General features: G+C 32.4%; 1 protein-coding gene across 1 annotated transcript; it reads right to left on the bottom strand.

The window, feature by feature from the left end:
* Positions 1-4,045: 4,045 nt before the first annotated feature.
* On the bottom strand, positions 4,046-10,377 carry LOC128169318 (uncharacterized). Its single transcript, XM_052835479.1, has 11 exons — positions 10,251-10,377; positions 9,248-9,391; positions 8,465-8,689; positions 7,872-8,126; positions 7,269-7,334; positions 6,855-7,082; positions 6,301-6,555; positions 5,725-5,856; positions 4,932-5,170; positions 4,311-4,466; positions 4,046-4,146 (listed from the first exon to the last, which is right to left on the bottom strand). Exons 1-11 carry the CDS (start codon positions 10,375-10,377, stop codon positions 4,123-4,125), a joined length of 1,851 nt encoding a protein of 616 aa, XP_052691439.1. The 3' UTR covers positions 4,046-4,122.
* Positions 10,378-11,842: the final 1,465 nt, after the last annotated feature.

Here is an 11,842-nt window from a genome sequence, read left to right on the forward strand (position 1 = left end):
ACAATATTGTATAATATGATATTGGTTTCAGTAATAAAATTGTATTATATGATATTGTAATATATAATATTGTATCATACGATATTGTATGATATGATATTGGTTTATATGATATATTATCATATCACATGAAATTGTATTATATAATATTGTAATATATTTTATTGTGTCATATGATGCAATATGTATAATATAATAATGTATTTTATAATATTTTACCATATCACATAATATTGTATCATTTGATAAGATACAATGTTGGAATCAAATTATATTGTATTATATGATATAATATCATATAATGAATCATATGTGTTTCAGTGTCATTCAATACAATATCATTCTATATTATACAATATAATATCATGTTTCAGTGTTATGATGTATTATGTAATATGATATTGTAATATGATACTATATTTTATTATATTTTATGATATTGTATTATGTGATCAAATACAATAAGGTATAACACAATACAATGTCATGTCATACGTTACAATATCAAATCTCATTATTGTTTATTACGGTATTTTATTTATTATATGATATATATTATATTAGAAATATGACATGATGCAATATTTAATTTTATATCATAATTGTATTGATTAACATATTAACATATGATTATCATAAAAAAATTTATCAGATGATATACGATATTTTTGTCAAAACAGAATCCATGAATATCCAAGATCATAAAGTATGATTTTCATATAAAATGATAAAGGTGGTCTTATGAAGGTGATGTCTCATAAGGGTGATGCTCCGTCTCGGTGAGCTTAGTAATCTATGATTACCTATGTTTGATATTTGTCATCGTTGTAGACCCGTGTAACAATCTGTTAAGTAGGTGCTTGCACGAAAAAGAACCCCTTGCTGATCTACATTTTCATTAACGCATACAAAGAAAAAATATATATTTTGATTTTTTTTGAATTTCATTTGATGTAAGAAAAAAAAGAGAAGAAATTGGTTCTCAGTCTCTCTTTATGCCTGCTTGTTAGCGGTTAATCCAAGTTCATTTTGAATATCCTTTTGTACTTTAAAAAATGCGTTGTAAATTTTTTTCATGCAATATTTCGGATAAAGCAATGAAGAGTTGTTTCTTGAAATTTTATTAGACCATAAAATTGTAAAATGCTAACATTGAAAATTGTGCCCGATTTCTTTCTTTTTTTTAAGGTAAAACTTTATTGATTTAAAAAATGATTCTTTGAGACAAACAAATTGACATAATCAATAAGAGTTTGAAAATCTCTAACTGCAGGTCTGTAGCTTTTAATCAGAAAAAGAATCGGATGGACGACCTAGGACACAGATCGTCCATCCGAATTTCTTGAAAATTGCCATTATTTTCGTACGCGGACGCAATACTCACCGAGACTAAATGGTTCGTATCTTAAGTTTTAAGTTTTAACTGCTTTGAAAGGTAATATTGGTTTTCTGATAATTATGAACATGCATAATTAAATAAAAATGGTTAACATTACAGTAAAATTACCGGCATCGGTCTTCTCCGTGCGCGGATCTAGAAGGGGAAGGGTTCCAGACCCCCCCCCCCCCAGCGAAATTTCTTTCAATTACGTGTACATTAAAAACTTACCAAATATGCCTCGGACATTCCTTGGCAAATTCAAATAACTGTCTGACTTTTCAACCCCCACCCCGGAAAAATTTTCTGATCCGAGCATGTTCCCCCTCCTCGAAATACAAAATTATTCTTCAAAACCCCTTGTAAAATTTCCAGGATCTCCGCATATATACTAATAGATTCATTGGCGCTTGCGTTCGATAAAAATGCGTGTAAAACGTTTGCCAGTGGTCTTTTTACATGTACCATCGTACCGGGCATAACCACAGTCCCACTCTGTGAATTAAATGCAGCGAATCAAACTAGAGACAACGTGTTACGATCTGTATTTGCTTATGAACATTTAGTATCATCGTCCAAATTGACTGTTCAATTATAATTTTTTTTTTACTTTACTTGTAAAATTCAACATCTGTTTCGTAATTTTTTCTCACAGTTTATTTCTTACATAGTTACTTTTTTTATTTAGTGATTGACACTTATTATACTTAATAGAGACAGAGTGTCATGTCTCAAGGACTGTTAATCTCTTAAAACAACATTGTGCAATTATCAGATTTTCATTTCTTGGACATCAAAGACTCATTGAGTTTATTTAATTATTTTATATCTGTGAACCTTTCACTCAGCTTACTTATATCATTACCTGTTAATTGCAATTTATTCTCATTGTTAAGATTCTTATAAATAGTTATGTACAATTGTCAATGCGCAGTCTGGAATACGGCGGCCAGCCCCGGCCACGTCCGAGTCTCCCAGAGTCTTCTGGCCATATCCGACTTGTTTGTAACATGTCTGTCTGTTAAATTGTTATAATGTTGCCATCGTTGAGTCTTGTCCAATAATGTGGAATCCTGCATCAATTGCCTGTTTATTTCTCTGGAACTGTATACTGGTGGACCTTCGGGAATACGGCAAACCTACCCTTCGTTTTAGCTTACGGCCCACAGCGTGCCCCAACCTTTTGCCTTATACACTTTATGCCAACATTCCCTCACCCGGTTCGTACTGCACACGACCGATGCAGATCCAGACGAATTCTCTATCACCGTAAAATCTACACGGTCACAGAAATATAATACTTTGTTTCTCAGTGTTTACACATCTAATATTGTACGATGGTCAGCTATCAATGTTTTGTAATACGTCACAAGTATGACGCAGCTACGACGGAAAACCTAATCGTTGCTTGCAACGAGCTCGTCTCTAGTTTATATTGTTGTTTCTTCATCAAAGCTCAAATATAGACGAGACCTGTTGCATACTAGTATATCAAATTGCTAATTGGTCTCGATGCATGCATGCTATTAGACGTTTTGTGTGTATTTCAAAAAGACAACATCAATGATTTATTGAATAAAATGAAATATTTAACATTAATCTTCCTTCCTGATTATGTGTATGTGTTATATAATTGATCTCCTGCATATAGTTTTATTCTGAAATATCACATGCCCAACCCTCTATTTGTTAAAATTCATAATTTTCTGATTTAAGTGGTATACTCAACCTGATATATTGATATCATAGTCCAAGGTCTACGCTTAAATGTGTCTCGCTTCCATTTTATGAAAGGGGTGTGTATTCCAATTTAAATGATGAAAATCTCAATTCTACACAATTACCAATTATTGTGTTACACACATTTTTATCTTTTTTAAATTTGTTTTACATAATATACCATCAAGTTTGTTATGATTTTTAACAGATGGAGGATTGGGCATGTGATATTTCAGTGTGTTAAAAATCTTAAATATCTTTTATTCGGAGGATAAATGTACTGTCTTTCAAATATAAAGACTCTTTACTGAACATTTTTGGTGAAAAAAGGATGTAAGAATAAAAAAAATATTATGCACAAATAAACAGACGCTGGCAAAAATGCTCAGACCCGCTGCTTTGTAGAGATCACTCAACTCAGTTTCCAATTCAAATTATTTAAAGAAAAATGAATAACTTTAATGGCAACACAATACTTGGGGATAAGGATTGACTTTATGAAACTTGTTGACATCGGGACAAGGTAAGCTAAAAACCATAAAGAGGAGTACTTATCTGCACTTTTTAATGGAGTGTTTATCCATAAATATTGACTAAGGTGCATATTATACACTGTATATTAACAGAAGAGTGATAAAATATATAGCAGTGCAACTTTGTGCAATTTGAAAGCACTTTATGATAATATTGAACAATTACAAAAACACATTAAAAATTATAAACTAATTTATATTTTTCTGATGATCAGTAAGGTTAATTTACCATAACTGCCATTTCAAACTATTTTATTTTAACCTCTTAAGTACGCTGAAAAATATAGAAATATAACTAGTCAATGTTAAACGCAACACTTTTGTCTCTAAGGACACATGTTATCAATTGATGATAAATTGGAGCAATGCATAACAGACATAAAAAAATGACTGAAGAGCTTAATTCATTAAATGTTAGTTTTAATAGTTCTTCACATCGTATTTCCAGATAATATTATTGCTGTTCTCCATATTATGTTGTCAATTTTCTCCTTAATTAAGCCCATGGCTGTTCGTCTGTAACACAAAGAAACAGACACATTAGAATACATTTCTGTATCTTTCCAATTGTTTTTCTTAAATACTCTTTTTTAGCTTTTTCTTTTTCTATATTTCTATTTTTGCTCTTGGTTTACAATTCTGAATCACCGATATATTGATCGTTTGGTTCACATACTTACCGTATTTAGATAACATGTTCGTAAATGAAGTTTCAGATCGGATATGGTTAACGACTGTTTGTATTGAACTTTTACGCGGATTGCGTGAGTTTTAGAGTTGAATTTAGCACGTGCAGTGAACCGTTCACGGAAAGGACCTACGACCGCCCGATCAAACTGCAAATAAGACAGAAATTAACGGTTAATATTTCAGAAGGCATTACTAACAAATTATGTACATATTACAAAATAAACTCATAAAACTACGCATGCAGTTCTGTTGCGTGGGGTAATATACACAAAATATGTGATTAAAAATCCTGCTAGGTAAAGGTGTAAAGACAAATAATTAATGGTTTCAAATTAATTGTATATGTTCATAAAACAACCCGTAACTTTTTTTTGGCATAGAATCAATCGTTCTATTTAAAAAAAACCTATAATTGTGTTTATTACATATAATTAATCGTCACGTCACCATAAATGGGTTCTATTAGGTTCAAAAGAATGTGAGGGAGTATATTGAAAACTTGATATATCCAACTAATTGAAGTCATAAACTAAAACACGATATCTACTGGTAATAATAGCTCACAAAATCGAAAGGTAAAACAATAAACAACAAGGTGTATATAACCCTACCTCAGTATACCCCGTCTCGTCCGACAAAAACAGCACACTGAATTTTACAGCATTAACAATGGACATATACAAGTAGGACAAATCTGAAGACTGTTCTGACAAAGAAAGATAGATAGACGCCACATGGAGCTCTCCGTCAGACGGTAGTGTTAGCCCTCCGGCTGAATATATGGCTCCGTTATTAGTACCAGTAACTGCAGAGTTTGGGGATACTGTTATGGTCGCAGCAGCATGACACACTATTAAAAAATGTTTTCATTTGTCAGTGTCTTTTTCTGTGATTACACTATGAATAGATTTTGTAATATTCAGTCCAATAAATTTAAATGACGTATTATCGGTTTGCAATTGGACTATTGCATATTAAAAATAAATGAAAATCACATTAATATGCAATAGTCCAATATTTAATAATATAAATGCTTAATTTCTAAACATAAAAAAGGAATCATTCTTTGAATAATATTATAACCTCATAGTGCTCAAAAAAGATTCTTCATTCCTTAAATACAGTTATTTATTTTACATAAGACTATCAAGGTTTGCTTGTTGTTTCCTGAATTAATAGCACTTTTTGGGATTGTAAACTGAAAAAAAACTGGAGTTTTTTGTTTATGTGTTAAAAATATTGCTTTCTAGCCTAAGGTTTGTTCATTCAAAAGTTGTTTTTTAAACCAAGCACCATGCAGAGCATCTGTATAGTTATAGCATACGCTGGAAATCATGTTTGCACAGTCAGTTTTGCTCGACAAACAAAGTAAGAGATACATCAAAGATATCGGGTTTTACTTACCAAGTTCACACGCCATGCCTTTGTACCCTTCATGACATTTTTTGCAGACCCCTGTTTCTGGATAGCACTGTTCACAGTTTTCAGGACAATTACGACTGCATTGCGGAAATTCGACGACCGGGGCAGGACAGCCTGATATTGAACAAAGTACATGTAAGCGTGGCTTTTTTTATCTTTCATCTTTATTTTTTTTTCTATGAAATATGAAGTTTTTATATAGAAATAGTTTAATTATACTGTCTACCTTCACTATATTGTGGTTTGTTTTATATGGACTTAATTTTCATTAAAATACAGTTTTTCAAATGCACTCTGTCATTTGTAACAATAACTGAATCTTTTCGGTCCAAGTCTTTGTTTAATCACCTAATCAGGTCTACTATAGAAACGATGGGTCACCGGTCAAGGTAATATAATACAATGTGTGCGGGCTTTTTATAAGAGACTGCAAAGTTTGAAATAACAAAAAAGTTTTCATTTCAAGACAATGTTTTTTGTAGGTTCTGCGAAATTGACATTGACTAACCATGCCATATGTTGTTACCTACTTCGATTAATCACAAATATATCCCTTACCGTAAACTTCCACTTCACACAAGTCTGCAAGTGCATGCTCGGAGTAACTTGTAGGATAGGTAACCCCTGCTTTCCGTTCAACACGATAGATGATATATTGTCCATAGTACGGGCAGCTTACATTCATCACATCAGGAAGAGTGTGAATTGTGTGTGCATGTTCGTGGAAACATAGAACAGCGTTAAGTGTGCTGGAAGTGTTTGAGATGTATAAGTAGAAGCCAAGTGGCATACCTCGGAGTTCGTTGTGTTCATCTACAAAAGTGACACCCATTTCTATATGAATGCCGCATATTACATCCACCTCAGTCCTGTATGTATTGATAAATTTTTACTATATTTCAAGTTTTCCTTAATTTAATCCTAACAATCACAATTACCTGCTACATTCATATTTGGTCAATAGTGTATTTGTTTTGGGACTTATAAAATCATACAATAAATTGAATCTATAGCTTTTAATGTACATGTATTCCACGGGTCATTGCAATTGATATTAAGTCGGAAATTGGTAAGTTGTAATGTTTGTTACAAATCTTTACATAACAACTAACCCCAAGGCTTGTCATCTGTCCTAAAATAGATGAGAATGTGATCTATCCAATGCATTCCTCCCAGATTGACGCCCCACGAGGCTTCAGTCGACGGTAGAGTTGATGTACACTGGCCTCCTTCAGCGGTCCGTATAGTCTTCTTGTTATCAACCGCATTGCCTGACACTGAAGTAGGCGATTTTGTTGAAGACTGCCACGTGGGTTTTAAGACGGCAAGATTTTCCAGATCTTAATATCAAAAACTAGACTCAGTATTATACTGGATTGTAATAAAGGTTAACAACTAATCAACCCCTCTGAAACATGTCATCTTTCCGCAATAACATGTTGCATAGCTAGGGTAGAACCATTTTTTTTTCATCCGAGGAAGAATAAATAATGTAAAAGACACTTATATGTAGAATATCAACTTACAATTTCGGCATATCGTCAAGCAAGGCACATTACAACTCAGGCCGGTAAACTCGGGTATTGGACAACCTCCAAACAGAAGTAAATAACCAGTCATATTATGCAAAGTTAGAAATAATGTGGCTGTACATTACCGCAATTTTTAATCATAAATTTTGTTACAGTTATTGGGGTTATTTTATCACGGTTTTTTGTTTGTTTGTTTGTTTGGTTTTTTGGTAGTTTTTTTTTCATAACCTGTAGTGTCATATTCATAATTCTTAATGCAATTGTTTTGCATTTTCAGTATTTTAAATAAAAAGACACATAGCAACAATACAAATATAATGGAAATATGAAAGATTATGCATTTTTTAAAAATTTCCATTAATCAACCGAACGCAGCCAATGGGGCATTTGAAAACAGAAAATATGGATTATAAACGCAGCTTAAAAGTATTTATATTTATCGAGATATTGGACAAAACGCGGAGAAAGCATAAGCATAGTTTTTGGTTAAATTGTAGACTCTGTGTCATTTTTACATGCAATGAATTTAAAAAAAAAAATTGAGTACTGAGAAAAACAAAAAGAGCTTCTGTTTAAAATAATTAAAATGAAATTTACCATAAACTTCGATCTCACATACAGCAAACTGGGCATGCTGGCTGTAACCTGCTGGATATGTAGATCCTGGGAGTCGTTCGTTGTAGTACATAACATATTGACCAATCACAGGACACCTTATATCGAACGAAGCCGGTATTGTCCATTTTGTATGGTGCGTGTCTTTGTAGCAGACGACACCTTTGTTACGGTCTGTTGTGTTTGAAACTACCAAGGAGAATCCAAGAAGTTTCTCCGTGTTCGGGTTACTTTCAGCTATGATAAAACAAAGGAACAATAAGTTGTATGTTCATAATATACTCTTTCTTTATCAGTACATTTTTCATTTTTCGTTTCTAGTTTTGTATTATATAATTTGCATTTATTTGTTTTATTACAACGTATGGTTGTAAAATATTTCATCGAATTTATTAACTTTAGTCTTTTGAAATACACTGTATTGTTTTTCTTTAAAATAATGTATTTAAAACAAAAGGTATGGTTTTGTTTACTACAACTTGTTTTAATCGGCTTAAATTTTTATTCGAATTTATTTTTCAAAAATTGTAATTAACACTCATTGTACGTATTTGTTTTATATTCAGTTTGCTAACTCCAATTAAGGTTTGAAGTCATGGGGTAGAGGGTTATCCTCTCGATGTAACGTTGCTGCATTAAATCTACTCTCCATAAAGCGTAGGGTTGTAACAACGCGGTGTACGAACAGTGGCCTGAATCAGTGCTGGAGTCACTTTTGAGTCCGTCAACAGCATTTTCACTTTTAGTTGAATGCTCATAAGTCGACGATTGGTATGTTGGTTTATTAAGTGCCAGGTTTTCTAAGCAAAAAAAGGTCAGAAACAAACAAAATAAATCATTAGGGCGGATCAGGTTAGGACGCAAGCGTTCTTAAATCAAAGAAAGAAGAAATAAAGAATTATGAATATCTTTATGAATTATTAACGTTTAGTGAGTGACAATGTATAGTCAGTTCTTTAAGGAGGAGAAATACGTATCTTAAAATAAAGCATGTTTACGATTTTGTGCAAAATTCATATATTTTTATTAATGTTTACAACGCTTGATCGATTAGTAAAAATGCATTACTAAAGCATTGTACATAATGAAAATAGAAGAAAAAACAACCGTGAACTTTCCCCTTTAAGGATATATTTCTTTAAAAAAGTATCTACTATATATGGTTCACACAAGTATCTACTATATATGGTTCACACATTATCTACATTGTAAAGAATAATCTTGTTAAACTGATATTAACTAGAAGAAACATGTAAACAGTTAAGATATTAAACAGTGCCTTTTACCGCTTTTATTTAACAAGTGAACAGTACCATTTGTTATACATATATATTTTTTTAAGTGAAGATAAATCTTACTTCTATTGTAGAATTTGCATTGGTTCCCATAAAAGCCTGGGTTGCAGGCTCCAAGACATTCCCCGCTATATAAGTGACAGTGTTGGCAGTTTTCTGGACAAGGTTCATTACAAAATTGACCTTTGTAACCGAGAACCGGGCAACCTTATAGGATGAAAACAAAATAAATAATTTTGCAACAGTTAAGAGGTATCGAGGATCAATATCATTTCTATGTTGTTTTGATCTCAATTGTAAGAGGAGCTTTGTATCTTCACCTTATTGTAAAATCGTTATTGTTGACAGCTATGTTCAAGGTCGTGATAATGTATTTTAAATTTTTCATCAAAATTGTTTTTATTCATATAACATAATGACCTAGTGCATTAGAAAAAAAATCTTGTAAATATCATGGTTACTTCGGCTTTTTAGATATTATCTGTGTATGGATGAAAGAAGTAGACGATTTAACTTGAGTAATTGTGAATATGAACAATAAACAAACATATACCATGTTTTCGAAAACAATATTGTGTCATATCCTTTAGGAAAGAATTATTTATAGAAGTATTACGACAAATAGATTTGGTTTTTTCTCCTTCTTATTATTGAGAAATTGTTTTGCAATCATCTTATAGGGGTAAATTTAAACAGAAGTTTTTGAAAATTGAATGAATTCATGAACATTTTAAAGGTTTTTGAACTATTAAATATTCCTGTAGATTTTATGCTTATTGCCTTATTACATCACAGGTTTGAAAAAATTGATACATAACAAACTTTGCGTAAATGAAATTTCGTTTACATCTGTTGTTTATGTAGTAATATTTCAGTTAAAACGCTGGAAACTGCTAATTAATTAGGGACCGTAAAATATCTATGCATGTATTAGTAAACTTGGTACAATTATAAAATAATAGTTGTCACTTCAGCTGAGCCTGATTTACAACATATTCATATTTGCCACGAACTCTTAGTTAGAATACGAGTGTTCAAAAACAACATTTTACATAAATGTGCTTACCATATACCTCCACCTCACAGAGTTCTATGTACGCCTCCGAGGAATAGGTCGGGATATGAGATATATTACCCTCCCTTGTGTTGTAGTATATCACGTAGCGCCCACTAACTGGACAAATGATATTCATAGAACTTGGTATGGATCCCGCATTATAAGCAGTATCATGGAAACAGAGGATTCCATCTTCTTTTTTCGTTGTGTTGGAGACATAGAGAGAAAACCCCAAGAATCTGCTTGCATAAACGCTGTTTTCTAAAAAAAAAAGAATTAACACATTTAAACAAAATTCACTTAAACGATATTTTTTATGCTTAATGATATTAATACAAACTGTTCGCACTACAAATTATTACTAAAACGAAAGGAAAAACAGTTGTTGAAACTTTCACTTTGAAGGGGACCGAGTTTCACCACCTTAAGGGAATATATCTCTTCAAACATATCTGGTCGTTTGGTTAAAATACATACGATCAAATTAAGAATAAACGAAGTCTTACTCCATGTATTGTCTTCTGTCCTATAATAAATCATTACGTTGTTTATAACTTGAATAGACTGGAGGTCCACCATCCAAATGGCACCGTGTGGTGTCCCGTCAGAAATAGCACATTGGTTACCGGCCGCCGAGCGGTTAGCCCTCTGATTATCTACGGCTCTCTCTGAAGGATAGATGCTGGTGCTTGGTATCTGCCAGGTTGGTCTCTTGGAGGCCAGGTTATCTGGAGAAATAATAAACAGACAAGCATATGTATTAAAATTATATTCCCTGTTGATAAAAGAAGTATAAACTCATAAAACCATGTGAGTCGATGCGTACTCAGTATAATGTGCTCATGCGACGATGAAGTTGGAAAATGTAGATAGGTCAAGCTCCGCAGAATAACGCTAGCAGTTTTTTAACCGGTTGCAATTTCATAAGTTTGTTTTCAAATGGGTCTTTCATGCGTTTTTTTTTTTGGAGTACGTTATAAAACAAGAATATCTTATGGAGTATACTGTGTTGTGTTTATTCACGACCGTTCATGTGGTATGTTTTGTATCGAAAGCATTTATGCTTTCGTATATTATCTGTAAACAATATCATAACAATAGAATTCTGTCGGCCAATGATCAAATGTTGCAAAAATTACAACCGTTTGCATGTAGTTCAAGAAACAGTTTTGTAAATCTGAAAGTGCTAAACACTATCTATTACACTGTCGTAATTCAGAAAAAATTCCAAAAAGATTGTTCGTTAGTTTACCGTTTAAATTCTTGAAATTAAAAATCGCTTTAATTAAGCATGACCAAGTGTTGATGAGAACATAGTCTTTAAATTCATAAATGTCTACTACTTGTTTTTATACTGTTGGGTAGCAAATTGTGCTATACTATGAAAAAAGCAGCTCAGACAAAACTGGTACTTACATATACACTGGGTCATCGAGACCAAGGATATAACAAGGGAGAAAAACAGGGTTCCTTGGACTCCATTCATTTCGACTGCTTTCAGGAAATGCCCTATAATAAGATTCTCCTCTCCTTATCAACCAAATATTTTATCATATATCGATATTATTTGTTGCAATGAAGCAAGAATAACTTGTTGTTGA

The sequence above is a fragment of the Crassostrea angulata genome, unplaced genomic scaffold, assembly GCF_025612915.1.
Source record: "Crassostrea angulata isolate pt1a10 unplaced genomic scaffold, ASM2561291v2 HiC_scaffold_118, whole genome shotgun sequence".
NCBI lineage: Eukaryota > Metazoa > Mollusca > Bivalvia > Ostreida > Ostreidae > Magallana > Magallana angulata.

Excerpts from the sequence above, each read along its gene's own strand:
- LOC128169318 (XM_052835479.1), bottom strand. The coding sequence starts at position 10,377 with ATGAATATCATTTGTCCAGTTAGTGGGCGCTACGTGATATACTACAAC. Across the intron at positions 9,392-10,250 it reads CTGTGAGGTGGAGGTATATG|GTTGCCCGGTTCTCGGTTAC; the intron begins GTAAGCACATTT and ends TCATCCTATAAG. Across the intron at positions 6,556-6,854 it reads GACAGATGACAAGCCTTGGG|ATGAACACAACGAACTCCGA; the intron begins GTTAGTTGTTAT and ends TCACTTTTGTAG.